Source organism: Cannabis sativa, chromosome 5 (assembly GCF_029168945.1).
Source record: "Cannabis sativa cultivar Pink pepper isolate KNU-18-1 chromosome 5, ASM2916894v1, whole genome shotgun sequence".
NCBI lineage: Eukaryota > Viridiplantae > Streptophyta > Magnoliopsida > Rosales > Cannabaceae > Cannabis > Cannabis sativa.
The window spans coordinates 68,798,474-68,820,689 of NC_083605.1; the positions used below are offsets into that span (position 1 = coordinate 68,798,474).

At 34.5% G+C, this 22,216-nt stretch overlaps 4 protein-coding genes across 5 annotated transcripts; 3 read left to right on the forward strand and 1 right to left on the reverse strand.

Moving 5' to 3' along the window:
• The first annotated feature begins 241 nt into the window (after positions 1–241).
• On the forward strand, positions 242–6,339 carry LOC115716893 (uncharacterized). Its single transcript, XM_030645807.2, has 8 exons — positions 242–3,286; positions 3,729–3,959; positions 4,115–4,285; positions 4,550–4,714; positions 4,816–4,980; positions 5,489–5,623; positions 5,702–5,799; positions 5,889–6,339. Exons 2-8 carry the CDS (start codon positions 3,777–3,779, stop codon positions 6,082–6,084), a joined length of 1,113 nt encoding a protein of 370 aa, XP_030501667.2. The 5' UTR covers positions 242–3,286; positions 3,729–3,776; the 3' UTR covers positions 6,085–6,339.
• LOC115718153 (pentatricopeptide repeat-containing protein At5g48910) lies at positions 349–2,292 on the forward strand. Its single transcript, XM_030647114.2, has one exon. The coding sequence runs from the start codon at positions 349–351 to the stop codon at positions 2,230–2,232; it is 1,884 nt and encodes a 627-aa protein (XP_030502974.2). The 3' UTR covers positions 2,233–2,292.
• Positions 6,340–7,587: 1,248 nt separating the features above from the next.
• LOC115716070 (DNA mismatch repair protein MSH4) lies at positions 7,588–17,256 on the forward strand. Of its 2 annotated transcripts, none has more exons than XM_030644773.2 (24): positions 7,588–7,854; positions 9,061–9,264; positions 9,383–9,418; positions 9,514–9,626; positions 9,855–9,900; positions 10,545–10,591; positions 10,737–10,844; positions 11,059–11,134; positions 11,851–11,923; positions 12,010–12,155; positions 12,257–12,342; positions 13,119–13,258; positions 13,376–13,515; positions 13,611–13,661; positions 14,277–14,340; positions 14,511–14,654; positions 14,790–14,857; positions 15,080–15,138; positions 15,412–15,568; positions 15,687–15,739; positions 15,820–15,918; positions 16,247–16,361; positions 16,459–16,581; positions 16,910–17,256. In XM_030644773.2, exons 1-24 carry the CDS (start codon positions 7,789–7,791, stop codon positions 17,072–17,074), a joined length of 2,379 nt encoding a protein of 792 aa, XP_030500633.2. In that variant the 5' UTR covers positions 7,588–7,788; the 3' UTR covers positions 17,075–17,256. The 2 variants fall into 2 exon arrangements, with proteins under 2 accessions (XP_030500633.2, XP_060972052.1); XM_061116069.1 differs by lacking the exon at positions 7,588–7,854 and adding an exon at positions 7,885–8,932.
• A 95-nt stretch (positions 17,257–17,351) lies between these two features.
• LOC115716071 (large ribosomal subunit protein eL15y) lies at positions 17,352–19,457 on the reverse strand. The gene is made up of 4 exons (XM_030644775.2): positions 19,309–19,457; positions 18,596–18,762; positions 17,942–18,139; positions 17,352–17,761 (listed from the first exon to the last, which is right to left on the reverse strand). The coding sequence occupies exons 1-4, from the start codon at positions 19,310–19,312 to the stop codon at positions 17,516–17,518; spliced, it is 615 nt and encodes a 204-aa protein (XP_030500635.1). The 5' UTR covers positions 19,313–19,457; the 3' UTR covers positions 17,352–17,515.
• Between the last annotated feature and the right edge of the window lie 2,759 nt (positions 19,458–22,216).

Here is a 22,216-nt window from a genome sequence, read left to right on the forward strand (position 1 = left end):
CTCAAATTTTACCATGTCTCGTATTATGCCCCAAAAAGTTTTTAACGGCCTAATAAATTTGAAGCCAAAATTTAGTACATGCCAATTGGGGATGTAAAACTCTAAATTGACCTAATAAAAATAAGAACTTTTCCCAAAAGCTTCCAATAATATTTTATCCTTTTGCTTAAAAAAAAAAAATCTAAACATCACAGTTAAATTTAATATGGTTGCCAAGGCAGTAGCCGAGTCAAATTAACTCACATAAACTCAGTCCAACTCGCCCTGGCTCTTCTCCCTGGCCACGGCCACCACCACCACCACTCAAAGCTCACTCATCTCCTGCTACGATGTACCACCCAGCTTACCATGCGCCACCTGTACCAAATCCAAGCTCAAGTCACTACCAACCCGATCCCCTCTATGGACCCGAACCTCATTGCCGTCAAACTCATCGGCGTCTGCGCTTCACGCGCTAGTGTCCGCCATGGCACGCTTATCTTCACCCACTACCTCTCCAGCCCCAACATCTTCGCCTACAACGCTATTCTCAAGGCATTCGCTCAACACAATGACTGGCTCAGCACTTTGCGTTACTTTAATGCCCAGCTGGTTCTGCCTAGCGCACCTGACCCGGATGAATATACTTTCACTTCGGTGCTTAAGGCTTGCGCCGGTCTCGCCCAAGAAGACGAGGGTCGGAAAGTTCATTGCTTAGTGACTAAATACGGGTGCCACTCGAACATTTTTGTTAGAAATTCGCTTGTTGATTTGTATTTTAAGGTGGGTTGTTTTGAGATTGCCCATAACCTGTTCGATGAAATGACTGTGAGAGATGTTGTGTCCTGGAATACTTTGATATTTGGGCTTTGTTTGAGTGGTCAAGTTGATAAGGCACAGGCTGTGTTTGATGGTATGGTGGAGAGGAGTTTGGTTTCTTGGTCAACGATGATAAGCGGGTACGCTAAGGTGGGTGATTTGAAGGAAGCCCGGCGGCTTTTCGAAGAGATGCCGGAGAGGAATGTTGTTTCTTGGAATGCCATGATTGCTGGGTACGCCCAGAATGAGAAGTATTCTGATGCAGTTGAGCTATTTCGACGGATGCAGCAAGTTAAAGGCTTGGCTCCAAATGACGTGACACTTGTCAGTGTGTTGTCTGCTTGTGCTCATCTTGGTGCTCTTGATTTGGGGAAATGGATTGATAGGTTCATAAGACGGAGAGGGATAGAATTGGGTCTGTTCTTAGGGAATGCATTGGCGGATATGTATGCCAAATGTGGATGCATCGAAGAAGCTAAAGGGGTTTTTGATAAGATGCATGAGAGAGATGTGATATCGTGGAGTATTATTATTACCGGATTGGCCATGAATGGCCATGCTAACGAAGCTTTCGAGTGTTTTGATAAAATGGTTGAACATGGGGTGAGGCCAAATGATATAACTTTCATGGGGTTATTGACGGCATGTACTCATGTTGGCTTAGTTGAAAAGGGCCTCAAGTATTTTGATACGATGGATCACACTTATGGAATCATTCCCAAGATTGAGCATTATGGATGTGTGGTTGATCTGCTCAGTCGTGCTGGCCGCCTTGATGAAGCAGAGAAGTTGATAAACTCAATGCCAGTAGAGCCTAATGTCATTGTTTGGGGTGCATTACTTGGTGGTTGCCGGATATACAAAGATATCGAAAGAGGAGAACGTGTTGTCCACCGGATTCTTGAGCTAGAATCAGATCACTCCGGAAGCTATGTTTATCTTGCTAATATGTATGCGTCATTAGGTAGACTGGACGATGCAGCCAAATGTAGGTTGAGAATGAGGAACAATGGAGTGATGAAAATGCCTGGTTGTAGTTGGATAGAGGTAGATAATGTAGTATACGAGTTCTTCATGGGTGACTTATCACATCCTCAATCAGATAAGATATTCTACATGATTAGAGAACTAAGGTGGAAGATGAAGCTAGCTGGGTACAAACCAAGGACAGATCTTGTGGTTCATAATATAGATGAAGAAGAGAAGGAAGATGCTTTGTCTGTTCATAGTGAAAAGCTGGCGATTGCATTCGGACTAATTAGCACTCCTGAAGGAACTACAATTCGAATTGTGAAAAACTTGCGAGTCTGTAATGATTGTCATGATGCAATAAAGATAATATCTAGAATTGCTAACAGAGAGATTGTTGTGAGAGACAGGAGCCGCTTCCATCATTTCAGAGATGGTAGATGTTCTTGTAATGATTATTGGTAGCAAGTAGCTTCAGCATTGGATGTAAAAAGTCAATGAATATCTCGGATTGGAAACAACAAATATGGTTTCTCATTTTGTTTTTCTTCTTGTTAGATAAAATTAATTAATTGTATAATAACAATTGTGAAAGCTTGCGGCACCCCTACTAATCTTTACACTACACTCTCTGTTGAAAGCATTTTTAGGGTACGTTCATCTTTAAATTTTACACGTAGAGATAAATTTTTTTAAGTTTTTGGGTTTCTTCAAATATTTTAATTCATTTTTTTTTATTTATTTTTCCATTTTTTATCACAACGTTAATAATTGGTTTCTTATTTTCTCTATTTTTTTTTGTTATTTTTAATTAATAAAAAGTATTAAATATATAATATTATATTGTTGTAAAAGAAAATATGAAAAATTATGTATAGTGTAATATAAAAGTGTGAGCTAAATAGATAAAATTGAGTTTTAATGAAATATTTTGCAAAATAAAGTAGAGATGTTAACATGAGTCTCTAGTTAAGAGTGATTAATTTCTAAATCAAGTTATTTTATAAAGTAAATTTTACCTTGTCCAATATGTTTCTCGATAAGTCTTGAGTATTGAAAGATTATTTTTTGGCAATATCAGTTGTAAAAATAATTTTTATTATAATGTATTTATTTTTAATAAATATATTTAAATTAGACACTCTTATTACACAATAATAACGTATATCAATATTAACTATTTATATCATGTAGGGACCACGTGACTTGTTCATTGTGTGATTGGGATTCATTACACATCTCAATATCTCAATTGTTATGTTTAATAGCTATGGAGTTTTTTTTTTTTTTTGAAGTCAAATGAATTCGGATGTGTTTAAGTCCAAATTCATTCATCCATTCATCAGATCTTTCAACTATAACAACGATAATCTTCATTTATTAATGTTTTCTTCTGTATTCAAACCTTTAACCTTCTAAAGCTATCCTTAGGGATTTCTCCTTATAAAACATCAGTCAAGAGTTATCTTCTGAATCTCGCTTGGTCTTGTGGACTAGGAGTAAAAAATACTGACAGCATGTAAGATTTCTTCTGTGTAATTTTACTTTCAGCAGTTTTTTTTTCTGAGCTATCGTTTGATACATCAAAGTTTAGTTTCTGATAAATTAGAATTCTGGTTTGATCCATCAAGTTCTCACAGCTATTGTTATCCGTTTGTTTGGACATAAATTGACAATTGTAAAACAAAGATTTTGAAGTATATTTACTGAAATAAATAAAGCTCTTATGGACAAAAACACATTAGTACGTGTGTTTTGGTAGGTTTAAATATAAGTGAAGGCGAAAAGAAAAAAAAAAACACTGAACTTAATTTTCTTTACATACAATTGTTAGAATTTGGGATGGAAGTGAACTTAGGATCCTATCTCAAAACTAATTGGCAATAGGAGGGGTAGCTCATCTTATATATAATATTTTATTTCCACATATATATGTGGGACTGATTCTAATAACAATGCAGGTAGAAAAAGTGGAACATGAGCTTTCATATAAATATATATAAAAAAAAATGGCTGCTAATTCTGTTATCAAGTATGGAATCATAGGGGTAGGCATGATGGGGCGTGAGCACCTCATCAATTTACACCATCTTCGAACTGAAGATGTTGCCGTTGTAGCTATAGCTGATCCATATATTCCTTCTCAACACCATGCTCTAGACTTAGCTAAGTCTTACAATTGGCCTTTAAAGGTACGTTCCAACCTCTGTCATACTTCAATTGTTCTGATTAGTAAGTTTAAAAGATGTGGAGTGTAACACCATGAATGGATTCTAGTTTATGCTAGCCTTTGGTTACTTTGAGAGAGCCAATGATACTCTAATTTATAAGACTTGTTATTCACAAGGTTTTTACAGGACACAAGGAGCTACTAGACAGTGGAGTGTGTGATGTGCTGGTTGTGTCAAGTCCAAACATGACCCATTATGAAATTTTAATGGACATAATTAACCATCCCAAACCTCATCATGTACTGGTGGAGAAACCCCTTTGCACTACTGTTGCTCACTGCAAAGAGGTAAGTTTATCATTTAGCAACATGAATTAGCCTTATATTCAACTTGTGCTTAATTTGTTGTTTGAATATGTTTCATCTTTTGGACTGTTATTGCTGTGACTAAAAAGTTTGAAGAGTTCAAAAGCAAGTGCACACAGAAAGGGATTACTCATCCTCTTAGCTTTTCTACATTAAAATACTATGCCTATTGTTGACTTTGCATGGATTGGACTATTAGTTTCTTTAATTATATGGATCATATACAAATAATGTGTTTGGAAATAGATTGTAGATGCTGCTAAAAAGAGGAAGGATATGCTGGTGCAAGTTGGATTGGAATACAGATACATGCCACCAGTCGCTAAGTTGATAGACATAGTCAAGAGCAAAGCTCTTGGACAAGTTAAAATGGTGGCTATTAGAGAACATCGGTTTCCTTTCTTAGTAAAGGTATTATTGTGCATTTTTTTTCTCTGTTGAATTTTTTTTTATCTTATGCAACTTAAACTTCTCGTTATACAATTGATCTCATTCAATCATGCTTGTATCAGGTCAACAATTGGAACCGATTCAATATTAATACAGGAGGGACCCTTGTTGAGAAGTGTTGTCACTTCTTTGATCTGATGAGGCTCTTTGCAGGAGCAAATCCTATTCGTGTCATGGCTTCTGGCTCTATTGATGTTAATCACAAGGATGAAAGATATGATGGAAAGGTAAAATGATGTGGTTCTTACAGATTAGTACATTCAGTTTTCAACTTCTCATCATAATACAGTTTAACCAACATCATACTTAGGCCTGTTAAGGCCAATGGGTTATGGCAGGGCAAACCCATCGAGATATTTGTATTCTCACATTCACCAAGTATTAGATTAGTTAATAGTATATAACTATTTTGGTACCCTCCCCCTTAGGCTAACTTTTGGGACCCACATCACGAAAGAGTTATGCACCCAAGTAGTTGTGTCAAGTGGTATCAGAGTCCTGCACCCTCAAGTGGGACTGATTTCGCGAAAGAGTAGGCAACCATAGAGTGGGCTGCTGTGGACGCTGGCTCCAAAAGAGGGTGTATTGTTAGGATTCCACACTGGCCAAGTATATGGGAATGGTGAGTTCTACCCAAGTAGTATCAGACAATGCACACCGCCCTATAGTTGCCATTTGGTTACTCATTATTTGTTTGTATGTTATATGTTCTGCTGATGTAAGTTGCTGGTTCAGGTGCCAGATATAATCGACAACGCCTACGTTATTGTTGAATTTGATAACGGTTGTCGTGGAATGCTGGACCTTTGCATGTTTGCTGAAGGGAGTAAAAATGAGCAAGAAATATCTGTTGTTGGTGACATTGGGAAGGTATGCAAAAGAAATCTTTTTCATTCAATGTAATTACCAATACTATGCATGAAATCAAAACTTTTGCTTAGATTACAGGGAGAGGCCTTTGTTCCTGAAAGCATTGTCAATTTCGGGACTCGAGCAGCAGGAAGAGCTGGTGTTGAATCTTCAAAAGCTGAGGACGATCGAATCAAGTGAGTTGTGAAAGAATTTCATAAACATGTGTGTCAGTGTATATATTGGGTTTCATAAGATGATAATATTTATATCCTTTACTTCTCAGATATGATGGACTTCACCATGGTTCTAGCTATTTAGAACATTTGAATTTCTTGTACGCAATAAGAGCAAAAGGTGAAAAAGCTCCAGCTGTGGATTTGGAAGATGGGTTAATCTCAGTTGCCATAGGAGCTGCAGCACAACTTTCAATAGAGAAAGGTCGATTTGTTACCATTAAGGAAGTAATGAACTATGAATAGGATCACACATGACACATTCAAAGATTCTATGTATGTAGCTCTCATTTTTAACTAGAGGTTTTTCACACGTAAATATAGTACTGTCAGCTGGAAGTTTTATAACTTACCATTGTTATCATCACAACTCTGGCTTCTTCATGTGGCATAAATAACGAATGTTAGTATTTTGTTGTATTTTTATATTTTTTTTGGGCCATTAATATCTGAACACCAATGTTATCATCATCTTTTTGTTTATCTTTTTAAGTTTTTTTTCAGTGATTATGATTTTTTTTAATTATTGATTCCGCCAAAGTATTTTTTTTATGCCTTCTAACTTTTTAGGTCATTAAAATTTTTTTACAAATTATTGAGATTGTTGGATTTAAGGATTTCTATCTAAACGATTGTTTATTTACTAAACTGTGTTTCCCGAACTTTGATATCTGTTAAATTGTGCTCTCAAATTTAAACATGTACCAAATCATGTTTCTTAAACTTTCATCTACATCTACATTAAGTTTTTGTCACTAAAATTGAATAATTTTTTTTAAATTTAATAATTTTAATAGTTCATGAGAATTTTTAGCTGTATGAAAATTTTAGGGAACATGATTTAATATATGTCAAATTTAAAAGTTAAAAATCTTATATACCGTTTGGTAACACTTTTGTTTTTTAATTTTTTAATCACAAAATGAAAGTAAAATTTTTGTTTTTAAAAAGTTTATTTTTAAAAAACAAAAATGCGTTTGGTAACCACTTTTGTTTTTCAATTTTAAAAACAGAAAACAAAAGTGTGTTCTGTATTTTTATTTTTATTTTTTGATTTATTTAAGTCGGATCAAGATCCGAAGTTGGATTCGGGTTCGGGTCAGAAGCCGAGTTCAGCGCCAAGGCTGTGAGGAGGGGATTTTGGTATGGGTTTGGTTGTAATCCAAAAGATTGATTAAGAAAAAAAAAACTGTTTAAAAAAATATTGAAAGTAATTTTTTTTTGTTTTTAAAATTTTAATTTCTAATTATAAAATTGAAAAGTAAAAACAGTTTTATAGAACAAAGTCCATCAAATAAATTATTTTGTTTTTAAGTGCTAAATAAATTCCTCAGCTATTATTATTGTTAAAATTTCATATCAACATTCCAATGGTAGCATTTTTTGAAGATGTTCTATATCTCCACATCATCCAAAATTTAATATTTTATTTTATTTTTCTTCCACATCATTTTTGGCACCTTTACTTTTAAAAATGCTATAATTATGATATCACATATTATTATATATATAAGTTTTTTTTCATTATTAAACTATTATATATATATTGCACTTTTAATTTTTTATTGTATAAAAAAGACATAGCATCAATGCCATTGTGTGACATCAATACAAATTTCAAGAATAGCATTCTTTTATCTCTAATGGTATAACATCTCTATATTTTGGCACATAAACTTTCCACCTCATCAATGGTTTTTCTTTTCTTATTATCAGCCTTTCAGAAAAAAAAAGCTTTCGCAGTAATTATTAAATTAACTAATTACGGAAATTTCAGTGTTCCCGCCATTTTTTTCCACGATACTAGCATTCAAAGAAATCCAGTGCCGTGTGCATGTTAAGGACAGTGCGCACTTCGCTCAACTTAGCACATCTAAGGGAACTCTATATAAGCTGCGTTCGTAGTACCGGGGCAGTCTAAAAGTTTTTTCTCGGAGCTTGTTGTAAACAATGGAAGACGACGGAGGAGAGAAATCAAGCTTCGTGATCGGTCTTATCGAGAACAGAGCCAAAGAGGTGCTGTATCTTCTTCTATCTCGATCATCACATCTTTGCATTTAGTTTCTCGCACTTTGTATCGCTTTGGTTTGGACCAGTGTTTTGATTACTATCATATTCGGTGATTTTATGATGAACAATTATCTGATTCTGATTCGCCTTGTAAATGACGATATCACTGGAAATTGAAGTTTAGGAATATTTTGTTCTCAAGTTGTTTAAGGGAAAAAAATGGAAGGTTTGGATATTGAACTTTAATTTATATGATTCTGAGAAGTTTTTAGCATTTAGTAATTTGAAGATTACCTTGAGAGAGTTGCTTCACTTTATGATAATTGTTCTATCATCGAAGAATGTATATTGGTTGTCAAATGGAAATTAGGAAGATGATTCTTTGCGCCTAAAAAATATGTTCATTTATGTCTGTGAGTAATTTATCCACTTTATGATATCCTAAAAGAATCACATTCACACTAACTGTGAGGCAGCAGTTTTTAAAATTTCGGTGGATTTAGGTTTGTGCTGTCACCTTTCTGATACTAAAACTACTATGGGGGTTTTTATTGATATATGGGTGAGTGTAAATAATTGTAAGTAACCTAAGTCATTGCTACTTAGTTTATTGTATTAGTCGAAGCTGTGGTTAGTATTTAATCATGTTTTACATAGTTTACCTCTCAACTTTAGGTAAGATTAAAATCAGGCAGAGCATGAAAGATTCGTAAATGTTTGGATTGAGTACTGCTGAAGTGACATCATAGCATACAGTAAAGAGAGACTGAGAAAAAATTCAACGGGAATAGCTCGTGTATCCAAAGACTTCTGAAGTACTTCACCGAGATAGAAGAGTCTGATTATTGTTGAGACTTGAGAGTTGCTATTGCTAAGTGAAGCTGAATTTAGTGAGTAAAAGCAAGTAAATATGATTTGAGCGGTTTTGAAATCATGCTATATAGTGAGTTGAGCTAGAAAGAAGATTTTCAGACATTTTTTTATGTACTTCAGAAGTTTCTATGCTGCTCCTTTTCTGCTTTCTTCTCTCCTTCCCGGTCTATCTTTTCTATGTTAAAGAGACTGGTATATCAATTGTAGAGAGGTAAATTAGTACGTAAATGTTGCAAATGTAAGCTAATAATAACTCTCAACAGCTACTTCCAGCTAAAGGCTGGTTGCTGTTGAGCTGTGAAATTATTGTGCACAAACTAACAATGTTCATCCTGACAGGTTGGAGTAGCTGCTTTTGACTTAAGGTCAGCGTCGTTGCATCTTTCTCAATATATTGAGACTAGCAGTTCATATCAGAATACGAAGACGCTGGTGCATTTTTATGATCCAATGGTGATCATTGTTCCCCCAAACAAGCTGGCACCTGAGGGCATGGTTGGAGTTTCTGAATTGGTAGATAGATTTTATGCTTCTGTCAGGAAGGTGATGTTTTGTCCATTACTAGAATTCCATGCTCTCTCTACAATTAGCTCTGCTTTGTCTGTGGTTTCTTGCAATGTTACATATGTGAGGAAATAAAGTATAGGAGTCATTTTTGCAGGTTGTAATGGGCCGCAGTTGCTTTGATGACACTAAGGTGCTGGATACTGCTTTCTCTTACTAATTATAAATTTAGATGCTAAAAATTGTATCATTGTGTCCTGAGATCTAATTTGTTTGTGTACTTTTCAGGGTGCTGTGCTGATTAAAAATCTAGCTGCTAAGGAACCTTCAGCACTTGGTTTAGATACTTATTACAAGCAATATTATCTGTGCTTGGCTGCTGGTGCTGCTACTATCAAGTGGTATTTTCCTGATGTTTAGCTTTTCAGAATATAATGTCATTAAAGTTTCCTTCCCCGGTTATATAATGGAAATTCAGTATATTTGGCATATTAATGCTAAACTGAGAAGTTAAAATTTACAATAATATGGCAATAAATACAAATAGAGCATATTCTTTAAAAAAGTGCTGATTGTTACTTTTTAAAAATAAATAAAAAATAGTGATTAATTGACTGCATAATCCACAGGATTGAAGTTGAGAAAGGACTCATCGTCACAAATCACTCATTATTGGTATGTCTAATGGTGTATCTTCCATTTCAAATTTGCTTTTTGTATTTGATTTCTTATTTTGTTTTCGTGGGAATAGAAACGAAACTTTGTATTAATCAATGAGAAAAAAGTACAAAGTAAAAGGAATATGTTAATCTCATAGATGATAACTTGAACCTGAAAGCAGCAAAACGACAAACAAAATGCAGGTAAGAAAACAGCAGAGTTGCAAGAGATTAGACCATTCTCTACTTCTAAGTTAATAATCCCTCAAATCCTTTGAATTTGTAAACCCAAGCTGCCACCCAGAAATTTGACTTTCCCCATTTTTTTTTCTTCTGTCATAATTCTGCTATTTGTTTCCAACCACACAGCCCAAAAGAGGGCCATTATTGTTGTTGTTCACAATGCTGAGGCACGGCTATCCCCTTTCAGCTTCCATGCCAACAACTGGATACAAAGTTGTGGCATAAACTAGGATGTGCTAAGTTCCTTGAGTAGCTTAGCTCACAGTTTTAACCCTAGAGAACATTCCATGAATAAATAAGTATTAAGTATTGATTTAGCATTCCAGGAAAGTAATGCTGAATCTTTCTTTCTTCTACTTTATTTATTTTTGTTGAGAATTCTAACATTTGTTCTCATCTGCAACTGGGACTTTCTAGGTCACTTTCAATGGATCTTTTGATCATATGAATATTGATGCTACTAGGTGGTCTTCCTTCACTCGTAGAAATTTATTGTAAAAATTTATATTCATTCCATGAAGTTTGAAAATGTTAAAATTACTTTTTATCTGACGTTAAATTTTAAAATTGTCTTTTTTAGTTACATTAAACATTTTAATTTGATGGCAGCGTCCAAAATTTGGAGATCATTGAGCCATTCCATTCTTCATTGTTGGGCACAAGCAATAAGAAAAGAAGTTTGTTCCACATGCTTAAGACTACAAAAACAATTGGAGGGTACTTATATATGATGTTTGATACATGTCTTAACATTGTTTTCCTAATATTGTTTCTTAGCTCCTGGTATTACATCAGATTTTGAGCAAGGGATATGTGATCAAATTGGGGTTTTGGCTTCTGCCTTGACAGAAATTGGCATTTTGTATTTTGTATTGAAGTTATAGTTCATTATGTAGAGCATGCTTAACATTGGTACTAAATTTTTCTTCAGGACTAGACTACTTCGTGCCAACCTTTTGCAGCCTTTAAAAGATATTGAAACTATCAACGCACGTCTAGATTGCCTGGTTAGTGTTGAATATGGCATTTGAAAATTCTCCTATTGTGCTACAAAAGGTCACGGATGATCTAAATAAAAACGCTTGTTAGTCCATCTCTTATGAACTTATTACTTTCTAGAAAAGTAGTGTTTTAAGATGATCAAGATAATAGAGTAGATTGTAATTAGTTCAATTTCTGTAGCTACAAAAGACTTGCAAATTGCAACCAGTCTTCAAGAAGTCTGAACTATCTACTAGAATATAAAATGTAGTATTTGTCCATTTCTTCCTGACATTGACATTAACTTTTTAGGAAAATAGTTTTTTAAGAGGAAAACAATATGTTTCCAAGTTCAATCGCTGTAACTGCATAAGTCTTATTATAAATCCAGGTGTAGGCTCTAAATAAGGTTTTAAAAGCTGGCAATTGTCCACAAGGCATAATATTGCACCTTAAGTTTAATCTAGCCCTTCCTTCAAAAAAAGAAGTTTAATCTAGCACGGTGTTTTAACAATTTTGCTGGTTTTCTTAAAAGTTGAAGTTTGTGGAGAAGATGAGGCACATTTACTTAAAAAAGGGTCCAAGAATGGAACTGTAGGATACAACATGCACATCCTCACTTTTTCCCATGCTATTTTCTTTTAAACTGCAGATGATGGCTTTTTCATGACACAATAAACAGGATGAAACCTACGAAAGCTTGTTTTTAAATCATAACAGCTGTTTTCAATGTATGATGTAGGATGAACTGACAAGCAACGAACAGCTTTTCTTTGGACTCTCTCAGGTTCTACGTAAATTCCCAAAAGAGACTGGTAAGAAACAGGATGTATGTAACTGTTTTGAAAGTTTGCCTTCTTTTCACATATCTATAGGTAACTTTTTTAAGTTCATCTTTCAGATAAGGTACTTTGTCACTTCTGCTTCAAGCCAAAGAAAGTTACAAACGAAGTCTCAGGTGTTGATTTTTCAAGAAAGAGCCAAATTTTAATATCAAGTGTAATTCTTCTGAAAACTGCTCTGGATGCCTTGCCTTTGCTCTCGAAGGTAAGTATTAAATTAATATTTCTACACTCGTTCACACACAGATCCAAAAATCCCAAGACTAAAAGATGTTAATAACTATTAGTTTCTTCTTAACTTTTTAGGTACTTAAGGATGCCAAGAGTTTTCTTCTCGCAAATATCTACAAGTCTGTCTGTGAAAATGAGAAATACGCTCTGATCAGAAAGAGGTACATTCACTGAGCTGCTGTTGTTGAGTCCTTTAATTTTGTGCTCATACAATGTTCTACTAATTGGGACTTCATATGTGTTTCTTTATTATTTCACTTCTACGGTGAAAATTATAGGCCTGAATATTCTTGGTGTAGTGTGAGGACAGTAACAGAACTTGCTCATTCAAATGTAGAAGGATTCAGTGTAGTTTAGCTAATTTTAGCTCTAACGATCAGCCGCGCTCCCCTCTTTTACTACATAAATGTTTTATAATATATATGCACATTAAACACTTCTTTTTGCCAATATAAACTTTCCGAAAATATGTTAAACTCAATTGTCGTCGTTTTCTTTTCTTCCTTTAACTGTTATCCTCTTACGAGGACATATATTTAACAAGCATTATGTTCGGGTAAATAGAAGCTCATTTGTGATGTGAAACATTTTCCTGATGAGAGAGTTAATCAGCAAGCTGTTTAAACATTTTTCTTCAATTTTCAATACCATTACTTGATTTAATATTTGATGCTTCGGCTAGCCTCAAATATTAGCCAACCACCTGGGTGCATGGATCAAATTTGCATTATGATTTGATGAGCACACAGAACCCATGAGGCCCAACACTATATTTTAACTCAATTGTCGTTAATTACAGTTGTGTTCTTTAGAAGAAATTTGCTAACTTTCAGTTCTGTATCTAAATAAGTTTTGCATTTGATGTCCCCTTAGACCAGTCTTATCTGTTTCAGATTATGAACATCACTGATTAACCAGAGAAGCTTTTCTGTTTCAGGATCGGAGAGGTGATCGATGAAGATGTGTTGCATGCACGGGTTCCTTTTGTAGCTCGCACGCAGCAATGTTTTGCAGTCAAGGCTGGAATTGATGGATTTTTGGATATCGCCAGGAGATCATTTTGTGATACTAGTGAAGGTTCTTTGACATGTTTGATCTTGACCAATATTTTCTTTTTCTTTTATCTGCTTTCAGTTTTCTTATACCCTGGATGATGTTAATCCAAATTAAAGCTAGTTGATAATAAATTGACAGCTATTCATAACCTTGCTAACAAGTACCGTCAAGATTTCAAATTGCCCAATTTAAAACTCCCATTTAACAGTAGGCATGGGTTCTACTTTAGCATTCCACAGAAAGATATTCAAGGAAAACTTCCCAGCCAATTCATTCAGGTTACAACAAATTTTCTCACCTACTATATTAATTAATATCTCATGAGTAATTTATTGCTAATGTTTTGGTCGGCTTTTTAAACATTATCTCTCAGGTTGTGAAACATGGGAATAATATACGTTGCTCAACTCTAGAGCTTGCTTCTGTAAGTATCTAATTGGAGCTTTCCTGGCAGTAGTCATTTATGAATTTATTGTCAGCGTATCAATCAAATCTAATGCTTTTTTCTAATCAATGAGCCTTAACTAAATAAAACCATTTAACAAAAATGGAGTGGAGGACCTTAATAGCTGTCACAGCCTACAAGAAAAATTTAGTCAAATCATTTACAGGGTTGTTAACTAACTAATTCGAATGAACAGCACTGGTGAATTTGATCTGTAGCCTGATTCTGTGAAGTCCTCTTTTCATTTTTGTGAAGCCTTGGATCACCATTCTCTATGTTATTCCATCTCTGCAAAATGAAGAATCGATCTTATGAAACAAACATTTAGTTATGGTAACATTTTTACAATGGTTTGGTTTTCAGTGTTTCTCGATAAGTTCACTTCAACAGTAGATCTCTCTCTTATTCTCTATAAACAAAAATAAGAATAACTGTTTGGTGTTTAGTTGTGACTTTCAGACATTATATGGTATTCCTGATGTGTTACAAGGTCCATTGTTCTTTTATGTGTTTTTAAGAGCATGATGTATATTAACCAACAAAACACTAAACATATTTTATATTTCAGTCATCTTTTTCTCATGAAACTTGCAGCTTAATGTTAGAAACAAGTCAGCGGCTTCAGAATGCTTTACAAGAACAGAAATTTGCGTTGAAGGTAAGGCATTTAATGAGCACGGCAATTGATGAAATAATACTTTTGGACAAAGTAGTGCATGAGTTTAATTTTTCTCACGCCTGGCCAATTGATTCTAGTTTTTCGTATGCTTTTAACAGTTCTGATGCTTCTATAAATTAATAAGTTTGATGGTAATATGACATATGCAGCACTAGTAGATGCCATAAGAGAGGATATTTCTGTGCTCACACTGCTTGCAGAGGTCCTATGCTTATTAGATATGATTGTCAATTCCTTTGCTCATGCAATTTCTACCAAGCCTGTTGATCGTTATACTAGACCAGAATTCACAGGCTAGTTACTTGCTGTTCTATAGCAATGATTCTCATTCATTTTTAGAGTGGGGCTGATATAGCTCTTTATTTTTATTTTTATTTTTTTGAATGGGGGACTGGAATAATTCTTAACTCAATCATACTTGCTGATAGATGATGGCCCAATGGCAATTGATGCTGGAAGACACCCAATACTAGAAAGCATACACAATGACTTTGTTGTACCTAATTTTTTTCTCCAGTGATTTTACTTATTTTCTAGTTTTACTGAAGTAGATGGCATTGCTATTATATGCTCTCTATCTTTTCTTTTACTTTTCAAAATAGAGAAATAATCATATCCTTTTTTAATTTATTTTTTTGATCAAGAAAGAAGCTTCATTAAATAATTATATTCTCTTCATGGAAAAAATTTATAAGATTATTAAGCTCGCATTTTGCAGCCCAATAACATCTTCTTATCGGAGGCATCAAATATGGTTATAGTCATGGGCCCAAACATGTAAGACATGCTCTTTCCAAGTTATTTCAAATTCTGCTCTTTCTGCTACAGACTACTAATTAGTTGTTCTCAATCTACATATGTTGAAAATACAATTAATACATATTTACACACAAAAAAAAAAAAAAACAAGTAAATGAAATATTTCCACTTTTCTTTCTGTCCCATGATATCGATAGAAATTAGGAAAGTGTAAATAAAGAAGTGCATATAAGGAAGGTAGAATTCATTTATCATTCTACTTGAGGTTAAAGTTATTGTTGTTTGCTTCAGGAGTGGAAAGAGCACATATCTCCAGCAGCTCTGTCTTATAGTTATTCTTGCTCAGATAGGTTGTTACATTCCAGCCCGCTTCTCAACTCTCCGAGTTGTTGATCGTATATTTACTAGGATGGGTAATGTAGATAATCTGGAATCGAACTCTAGTACGGTAAAATTTCCTCACTTCATATTTCAAATTAGTTTCTCCATTTCATTCAGTTCATCTTGCCTTTGTAGTAAATAACAAAAATAACTAGGATTTTGTCATCATGTTATACGATTTACAGTTCATGACAGAGATGAAAGAGACAGCTTTTGTCATGCAAAATGTTTCCCAAAGGTATCGGTCAAAAGAACATCTATTTTGACAATCCAACTATGCAACATTTACATTTTGTATTAATGTTATTGTGGGTACAGGAGTCTAATTGTCATGGATGAACTGGGAAGGGCTACGTCTTCAATTGATGGATTTGCAATTGCATGGAGCTGCTGCGAGTATCTCTTGTCACTGAAAGCGTAATGCCATAAAACTCTATTATACTCCGTGAGTTTTAAGTTATTAGACTATAAATGATATTAGTTCTTAAGGTGGTCGCTTGAAAATCTCCAAAGTATTGATTTACTGTATTTTTCAAAATAGAATTTGAAATAAAAATCATATTTATAATAAAATGTGGTTTAGTAAGAGCATTACATTAAATAATTCTATAGAGATTGGATGTTTCTTCTTTCTGATAGGGCCAAGGAACTAAGACAAATTGTTTCATCTTTTAATTCTGCTAAAACCAGAATTCTCTTGCATTATAAATGTATAATGTATGATGATCTTACCTTACTAATTTAGGTATACAATATTTGCTACTCACATGGAGAATTTGTCAGAACTAGCAACAATCTACCCCAATGTGAAAATTCTTCACTTTAATGTTGACATTAGAAATAATCGCTTAGACTTCAAGGTAAGTGTTTGATTTTCATTTTGATTCTTTTGATTCTTTTTATTCTTTTATCTTCTTGGCCATCTCTCCCGTACTGAAATCCTTTCCACTTACCTAGTTTGATCTCAAAGATGGGCCAAGACATATCCCGCACTATGGTCTTCTATTAGCAGAAGTGGCAGGCTTACCAAGCTCGGTGGTTGAAACAGCCAGGAACATCACCTCCAGAATAACAGAAAAGGTTAAATTTTTTATCTTCTAAGTTATACTGTTTAGATTATGTTATATTGTACCGAAATTAAGAGACCCTGGAACATGGGAGATAAAATTAACTTGAATCGATATGCATCAATATCAATATCTATTAAAAAATGCCATAAACCGTGACTTGCACCTAACACTTGTTCTCTTGCGATTAAGAAGCTCAATTACAATTTGATTATTTCTTAATAGAAATCCATGGTTAAACTTCCTTCATTACGAGACAGATTTTATTAATGAAGCTTTCTTATATGATAATGGAATGTAACCTAAGAATTGATTGGTGTGGTCTCTTTTCCAATGTCTAGGAAGTGAAGCGAATGGAAGTAAACTGCCAACATTATCATCCAATCCAAATGGCTTACCATGTAGCTCAACGTCTAATATGCCTAAAATTTTCGAGCCAAGACGAGGATTCAATCAGACAAGCATTGTGTAATCTTAAAGAGAGCTATATCAATGGAAAGCTTTAGAATTAAGTAAAAGATCTGTTGTAATTCAATAACCTATCAAACCACTGTATTCACACCGTTTTATGTGAAATAGGCTTGTATATGTGAGAGTACACTTCATGTCTTGCAAAGTGAAAGAATGGCCCGAAAAACGAAATAAAAGCCTCAAGTCAGAATATTGTTTACGATATAGAAAAGAAAAATACCATAATTTAGAAAACTTTATGTCCATAAAGAGGATAGGATAAGAGAATATTAATTGATGTCTCTCCTATAGAAAACACTAAATCCATTCAAATGCCATAAAAACTAGATATATTAAATTAGATAGCAAATCATTCAAATGAAACATGACTCAAGTATTATATCAATCTCCAAAATTTCAAACACAAAAACAACTACAACGTTCTCGAAATAATTATCCTGAAAATGACCCAAAAACACAAAACAGTATGACCAAAATCAACGGTAACGGGGAAGAGAGACAGTGTTGTTTTTCTTCCAGGTTGCCCTGCGGGATGGTCGGTTCTTGTGGTTCCTGTGTCCCTTTCCACGAAGACCCCTGAATTTCTTGCCTGCGGAGGTAAGACCACGAAGCTCTCTGTGCTTGTGAACAGGGTTGCAGAGCCAGTTGATTCTTGGGTCATTACGGACTGCGTTGTGGGCAACATCCACCAAAATCACCTCAAAGTACTTGTAGGTGGAATCCTGCATTAGCAAAATACTCAGTGACAAAAATACAGATAATATATTTAAAAGCTATTAAGATTAACAGCCTAGATCGCCAAGTCTAAGGCCCGTGACAGAGTATGGATATGACGATGTCTCAAAAATGCATCTTGCAACTCTTTTAGTTATTTCAAAACTATTAAGATCAGAAATATTGACCTCATTGATCCAGTAGGAATTGAGAACCCTGAGACCTCCCAACTTGCGTCCAGCACGTTCCTCGGCAACAGACCTCTTACTCCTCTGGAACTTCAATTGGGTAACTCCCTGGTTTGTGGGCTTACCATAGACGATACCCTTGGGCACTGGCCTCTTCCTTCCACCACGCCTCACACGTACACGGTAAACAACATATCCCTAACATCAGCAATCAAATAGTTTCAGAACACAATAATTTGACTGCAAATACAAGACTAAATCCCAAGCGATCGAATTGCACCCATAGCCAAGCACAATATAACACGTTAAGGAAACATTAAACTGCATCCCCAACATGGCCCATCGCTTGTATCACATCAAGTCAGAAGCAAGAGTTGGAAATATACAACCATTGCTTAGTCAGTTGAGTGACATTTTATTTTATATTGCTGGTTATGATAACAAGCACCCAATCAATTACCAAAGCTCCTAACATCATTGGTCATCAAGGAACTGATATCAAACCAGCTGCTAGCATCAACTAAAGCTAGACAGAAAAACTGAAACATACCTACATCACCACTGGAACACCACTAATTCATAAAAAGCTAAGAGAAAAAATTAAAAAGCAACAATTATTAACTACAATAATTGCATTTTCACTCTCAAAAATACCTGCTTGGCCTTGTAACCCAAGCGACGAGCTTTGTCTGGGCGTGTTGGCCTAGTGACACGGACAATGGAAGGGTGCTGGCGGTACTCCCAACACCTAACCCTCTGCAAGAACCTCATCACATCGGATTGTTTCTTCCTCCATAGCTCAGAAACGTACTTGTAAGCCCCTAAATCACCAAAGTCAATTAGTAACTATAACAATTACATTGAAAATTTAAATAAAGTAAAATGCACTTGCTGTTTTCAACTTCACATTCAAATTAAATAAAAGACATTGAAAGTCTATACGACTAAACAATCATAGAGAAATGAATACCAGAAATAAACAACTGAACTCGACAAGAACCAATTTTGGTTCAGATCTACGGACCCAAACAGCAAAAACACTCCGATGCACAAAAAATTGACTGTTCCAACTTTTTTTTTCCATTTTGAAATAAATAAATGAAAACAACAGAGCTCATCACCCATTATTTTCTGCTACCTTCTGGTTCAATCCGTAACAAAACAAATTTTATAAAACCCAACTATTTAAACAGAGCAAACATATATCTCTAGAAAAGCAGAAAAAAAAACATGAATAGCAGCACTTAAAACATATACTCCCAACAAAACTATATACACTAGAACGTAGAATTACAAGCTATAATCACATATCACAATCAAACTCAGATTAGGGTTTAAGGAGACGTAGAAGAAGATAGGAAAGGTACCCATTGAATCAGAAATGAGCTGCGCACGCGGGCTGAGGTTTTCTCTTCACTGAGAGCTAGGGTTTGAGTTAAACCTGAGCTTTATAAAGGTGGAACGTGGCCATGGACTCTAAATATGGGCCAGAAATTTTAGCCCATGTAAAAAACCTGGCCCATTAGAAGGTTTACCAGACAGCGGATAGGCTCATGTTACGTTAAAATTGAAATTTTTTAAAATGTCATTATATTTACAACTCAAAAAAAAAAAAGTATATATCCAACTTAAATTAATTTTTATTAATTTGCTTTTTAAAAGAAATTATATAATTTTCTTTTTTATATTTTCTATATTTTAATAAAAAATTTTAGACATTACCAAACACAAAAAAAAAATATTCATATTTTTTTGTTAAATAATATACAATTATATTTAGTTTTTTTATTAAAAAAAAAAAAGAAACTTCATTAATATACTCACAAATTTGCAACATCAATTGTGCATGCTACTTCCAACACACACATGCCAAAATTACATGTTCTGTACAAATTTTGAAGTTATTTTATCCCTCTTAGACAACTTCCTCTCATTAACAAAGTTATACTCTTCCTTAACTATGGTATCTATACAATGTGAAGCTATACAGTTATGTTCAAAAACACATAAATTTCAGTTCAACCAAATGCAATAGGTTGCTCCAGCCATAGCTGCATAGAAAACATCAGCAACTAAACTTTTTTATCAACTGCTATTCAACCATTGAACCCAATCATCATATGTACTCGGCCAAAGGTTGTTGCCAACACATCTCTCCCAATAAGTTACATAAGTCGTCATGGATAGGGACAAGAGAAAAATAAATGTGAATGACTCTCCAAGTCCATTTCGCAAACTGGGCAAAGAGGAGACTCAATAAGTACATGCCTTAATAAGATTGTCCCAGTGAGAAGATGAGAATACAAGGATTGCCACACAATGAACGGGCTTAAAGATAACACCAAACAACCATCTCAAACAATAAGAGGTTTTTATTTTTTTGAAAAATTGTTCATACATTTTACTCACTTTGAATTTATTTACTTCAATCGCGCCTGGATATCTCATTGGGAGAAGACCTTCCTAAGTTTTATGAGCTTTCTCCAATACCAACTCACAATTGTGGAGTTTCATCCTCAACTTCTTCAAAATGACTTCACAATCAAAAAAATTCTATTTCGTTGGTCGAAGCTTCACACCCAAATATTTCAACGGGAAAGAACTTTCTTGAAAAGGCATCACCTCTAAAATAGCATGCTTCTCTCTTTGTTGGATTCCAACAAAGTAGAAAGTAGTCTTATTCTTATTTTTTTAAAGCCCAAAATAGTCAGTAAACTCTTGAAAAGCACTCTGAATGCACTAAACTGAAGCAACATTTCTCTTGCAAAAAAGAATAAGTCATTCGCAAAGCAAAGATTGACCAATTTGAGGATTTTATACATCAGGTGAAAATTGAATTCTTTCTTTTCAGTGTGCAATTTTAGTAGACGAGTTTGTTGGTTTTTATGGTACTAAATCAAGTACGTTACGGAAGAGTTTTGTATTATCTGATTATCATTGTACCATATCTCAATGGATCTCCAGATGTGTGTACATTAAATAAAAACAATAAAAATACAAGTTTAGAATATACCTCTTGAAATCTATCAGAATATCCTCAAAACTTCTCGTAAGTTGTATCTCTTTAATCCATATGAAGAGAAAATTGTAATTTGGACTCACATTAGTGTTTTCCAAAATGATCCACCACACACAAGGAATTCCTGTAATAACCCTTTAATAAATCTTGCAATATCATGACATTATGCGTCAGAGACCTATTTTAAATGAAAGTCCCTAGATTATCCCCCACCAGGATAGGTAAGACTTTAGTCCATCTTGTGCAAACCATCTTAGAAATGCACTTATAGATGGTATTGTAACAAGCAATTGATTTATAACAGTAGTTGGCTTTCCACTTTAGGAATACGGGTTAAGAGAGTATGGTTCAAATGATCAAGAAGAATACCCTAATTTAAGAATTTAAAGATGGAAAAGTCCTTCCACATAACCTTAAAGAACTTAGACCCGAAACCATCAGGACCAAGACCCTTTAGGTCATGAATGAAGAACATAGCATGTTTCACATCCTTCGGGTGAAATGGTCTGATGACTTGAACTTGTTGATCTAGAGAAAGCAGCAACCCCTCTGATATAAAATCCAAGTTGAGAATTTTCGAAGTAGAGCTAGGATAAATTTTTTAAAATGAGTGAGAAAGTGATCAACCACCCTATGATAATCATCTACCACCTGACCCTGTGCATCAATAAAGGAAGCAATACGATTTTCCTCTCTCTGCTTCTTTAGGCTAGCATGAAAAAATGCAAAATTTTCATCCCCAAACTTCAGCTAGTCTATGTTACTCATTTATTTAAGAAAGAAGCCAAGTATTTTACTACAATAAGCCACATTAGATCTTGCAGCCACTTCTTGGTTTTGAAGAGATATTGAGTGAGGATCTTGTTGCAAATCAATATGGGTTTCATTGTAAGGAACTCCAACCATCTCATATTTTCTATGAACATCACCATTCTTATTCTTATTACATAAGTTTAGAACCTTTTGTAATCTTTTCAGCTCGAGCATAATGGTAAAAAGATCATTACCTTGAGCCATTTGGGTCCAACTATCTACCACCAACTTCTTAAAATCTGTGTGCTCAGTCCACATGTTGAAAAAACTGAAGGGTTGAAACACCCAGCTAAGAGAAAGACTTCTAATTAGGAAAAAATAGTGATTTGAATCCTGATCATGTGCAAAAAGCCTCTGTATTCAGGTGGGTATCTTGCCAAGCCTCAATTTCTAAAAACTAATCTATTTTGGAAAAGATCCACTCCCTTCTATCTTGATTGTTA